Genomic DNA, 3,921 nt, shown 5'->3' on the forward strand with positions numbered 1-3,921 from the left:
TCACTGTCCATGCGATGCAAACGATTCCAAACTGCTGTTCGGAATTGTCAACGCTTCGAAAGCGAAATGCACGTTGAAGAGAACCAAAAAAAAATATGCACACATTTCAACACTGAAAAGGTCACTGTAGAAGAAACCATCATAAATAGCAACGATGTGATCCAAATTTTTAAATGTGCATATATTATGACAGCAATAGCACAAATGCGCATAATTTATTCGATCTGGAGAATTGTACATTGCAAATGTTCAACTAAAAAGCATTTCAAGCAAACTGACCAACTTGCATGCATTTGCAATAGGAACAGCAACAATGAAAAAAACAAACGCGCAATGCTTGACGGTCGGTCTATTTTTACGACATAAAGAACAAATAAAAATCCCTTTGGACAAAAAATTGCTAATGTGAAACAAACAAACAAACAAACAAACAAACCTCTCCTTGATGAAACTGCTTGAAAAAGAAGCAAAACCAGTCCAAGCTATGCAAGGCAAGATTGCCACTTGAAATCTAATAGCTAATAATTTTTTGAGAACAAGTGCAAACTGGTCCGTTATGTGCAATTATGCATTTATCATTTATCGTTTGACTTTTGAATGTCACAATTGACAAATCTTACTTAGAGATGACCAATATGCACACGGGTTGGCAAAAAGAAGAACAAGCTTTCGAACGGCTTGCAGAAATAACTTATCAAAACAAACAGAAAAAGCAGGCTCATACCTAGCGTTACTAATAAAAAAAACGAGAATAAAAACGCACCCACCATACGTGCAGATGCAGATTGTAGCAATGAATGAATGACTGATGCGGTTGCAATGAAAACATATATATATAAATATGAAACGAGCAAAAGCTGCAAGCTTTGTCAATATAATACTGGATTTGAAGCTTAAGCTTAAGTAAACAGTGTGTGAATTACTAAACGCTAGCTAGCCCTAATCAGATGCTTCACTCATCTGTTCTTTGCCAACTTCCTTCACGCTACATTATAGTGGAAAAGAAAGCACAAGCAAATTGTTCGGCTATTTGAAATTGGCTTTCATTGGTGTGCAAGAAAATTAAATGGTATTTAGATGAAAAATTGATCATCAACCTTGATCAAAGTGATGACACATTTTTGAAATCATCATTTCAAAATAAAAGAGGGGGTGGGGCTAGAAAAAGCAAATAATGCAGGGGAAGAATATTTTCTTCGATTCGAAATGTTCAGCAGCGGTGCAACTTTTGCTCAGAATTGAGTAAAGCTCAAGAACCTCGCTTGCACAGCAGAAATGCGGAAATTCTAGAAAATGAACAAAAGCCATTACGGCCATGACCCTTGCCTCTGAAACGAAACAAAGCACACTTGTAACACTTTTCTCTGATCAAACCAAGAGAGAGAGAGAGAGAGAGAGAAATTTTCTTAATCCTACGTAATACTGTGATTATTAAAACAATTTTGCTTTAGCTTATTTATCATTGACGAATAAAAGGAGAATGCAAATGGTGAAATGAAATATTTCTGCTAGTTGTGTAAGGAAACACAACTGTTAAAAATTTAAATTTGCATTACTGAGAATAAATGCAACGTGATATTTGATTAGAGGTGAAGAAGAAGGAGAAAGCTGATTATAATTATCGAATCAGCCAGTACAAACCAACAAAGTATATTGAAGCAGAAGTCGAAGGGCCATTTTCGTACGCAGTTGATGTTCACTTGTGTCAAGCAGATCACTTTGAACAGAAAATTCTATGCTCTTCAATAATGGACTGGTTGTCATTGATGAAACAACAACCAGTTCGCTGTTGAAATGTACGTATGAAGCAAGCAACAGCAGCAGTAGCAGCACAATCACTCTTACACATTTGCAAGCCAAGATGGCTGAAGCGGCTGTGAAGCAAGTGATCTGGGCAAAAGAAAGAACCTTCTTCACTCGAGTCTCATAAATCCCATACGATAGTGAAAAGAAAAGCACACATGCCGTGAGGGACTGCATTCTGGAACGTCAGCAATTTGAAAAACATGTGTGCCATCTTTTCACAACTCTGCACCGAATATATTCTTCAACATTAGCTGGCTAGCTGTGAAACAAGAGACGCTACTTGAAAATCATCCCAACTCAACTCAACTCAACTCTTCATCAATCAATCAATCTTTTTCTAAAATTTTTATGAAACTTAACAACAAATTACCACTGACAGTTCAACTTTTAACTGAATTCTTTGCATTTGTCAAAGCATACTCGATCAGAGATCGAATTTTACTAAAAATGAAAAATTAATCAATGTATACCACCGCTATTTCAAAAAATGATAACCAAAGAGTAAATGAAAAAAGTACTGTCAAAAATTCAGAATATAAATATTTGTTCGGATAAATTTTTTTACCTCTTTTACATTTGCAGACTGGTGAAATAAAAATTCAATTATTTTTTAAATTGTCACTGTGCTTAAAATAGTAATTAATAATAATGAACATTACTTTCAAAATTTTTAAATTTCATCCATTGCATCTTTGAAACTGCTCATCAAACAAAACATACGTTTCAACAAACAGTTGGCTTCCTCTTTTCTGTTGGTTTCATTTTTGGCTATCTCTTTGTTTTTTGTAGCTGATGTAAAATGATCTAGTGAATAACTTTAAGCTCTCTTTTATACTGTAATATTTTCATACTTTAACTGTTTAAAAAAAGATAAACAGTGTCAAGCAATTAGCTATATGTAACATATCATTATTATACTTTACTTATGCAATTTCAATTTCATTTATAAATTTAAATATACATAATTAAATAACGTTTGCATGTAAAAGAACAAATTTAAAATTTCAAACGCATTTTGCTATATAAATTAAATCTCATGACCTGATGAATGCTTACATTCACCCTAGCTTGCAGCTAACAGACTGCATGCCAATGCTTCATAGCATGTGATAATCAGTAATGACCGGACAGACTATACGACTCAAAACAGTGACAACAACAGTGATAATGCAAATTGACAAGAGCACTGTTTACTTTCAATTCAAGATGCAACGACGATGACAGTGTTTCAACAATAAATCACCGTGAAATAAATAAATTGCTTTATTTAATAAATAGTAACGCCCAAACAATAAACAATAAGACCAAAACACATACGCACAAGTACATGGATTTCTCTCGAAGCACTTCCCTTCCGCTGTTTTTTTGAAATACAGTAATGATGAAATGCAGGTTGGATTCTAAACTAACAGTTACATAATCAATGTCAGGTTCACATGGCATTGCTGCATCAATGACTTACGTACTGTACTCCTGCGTAGCAGGAACACAAAAAGTTCGGTCCACTCAGACAACCGGAAGATTGAAGCAGTCACCATTCATCCAGAAATTGATTCCACTTGGGAAACGATAGCTTCAACTTGGCAAAGATCTATTCGCTCACAATTTTTGACAAAGCGGCACATAGCGAGCTTATCCGTAGTGGTGGTATGAAATTTCCATGATGATCAGAACAAAGGTTATTTCCATCTAGTGTCATCGGTTGTTGCCTCTTAAGAAGTTATTTACAACAGCACATCTCTGGAATCAACAGTATTCCCTGATAGTTGCATTACCTGGCTTGTCCTTACAATGACAGTGGTCCAAATTGCCACATACTTTGCATATTTATTTATTTCATTCAAATTTATCTATTAAATTTACCTATCTTATTCAGTCGTCAACACTTAGGAAAGCATGTAGCGTCACAATTTACTGCATAGATGGTAAAAAATCGAAGAAAACTATGCAAAAAATTTTTTAAATTGAAATTCATCCAGAGGCAAGACTTCGAATTAGGAAAGCACGGACTACTTTTCTATAAAACAAAAATATTTCTTTCCCTTTTTTTACATAAACGTATAATTGAATATTACAGAAGCACGCCTACGGTGTTTGTGTCCAAGGAATCGCTGC

The 3,921-nt window shown here is 34.7% G+C and overlaps 1 protein-coding gene across 1 annotated transcript; it reads right to left on the reverse strand.

Annotated features, from left to right (window-relative positions):
- Window positions 1–1,980, reverse strand: Tsp_09412 (conserved hypothetical protein). Its single transcript, XM_003371117.1, has 3 exons — window positions 1,642–1,980; window positions 764–857; window positions 1–224 (listed from the first exon to the last, which is right to left on the reverse strand). The coding sequence occupies exons 1-3, from the start codon at window positions 1,978–1,980 to the stop codon at window positions 1–3; spliced, it is 657 nt and encodes a 218-aa protein (XP_003371165.1).
- Between the last annotated feature and the right edge of the window lie 1,941 nt (window positions 1,981–3,921).

Source organism: Trichinella spiralis (assembly GCF_000181795.1).
Source record: "Trichinella spiralis strain ISS 195 chromosome Unknown Scfld9, whole genome shotgun sequence".
In the NCBI taxonomy this organism is placed as follows: Eukaryota; Metazoa; Nematoda; class Enoplea; order Trichinellida; family Trichinellidae; genus Trichinella; species Trichinella spiralis.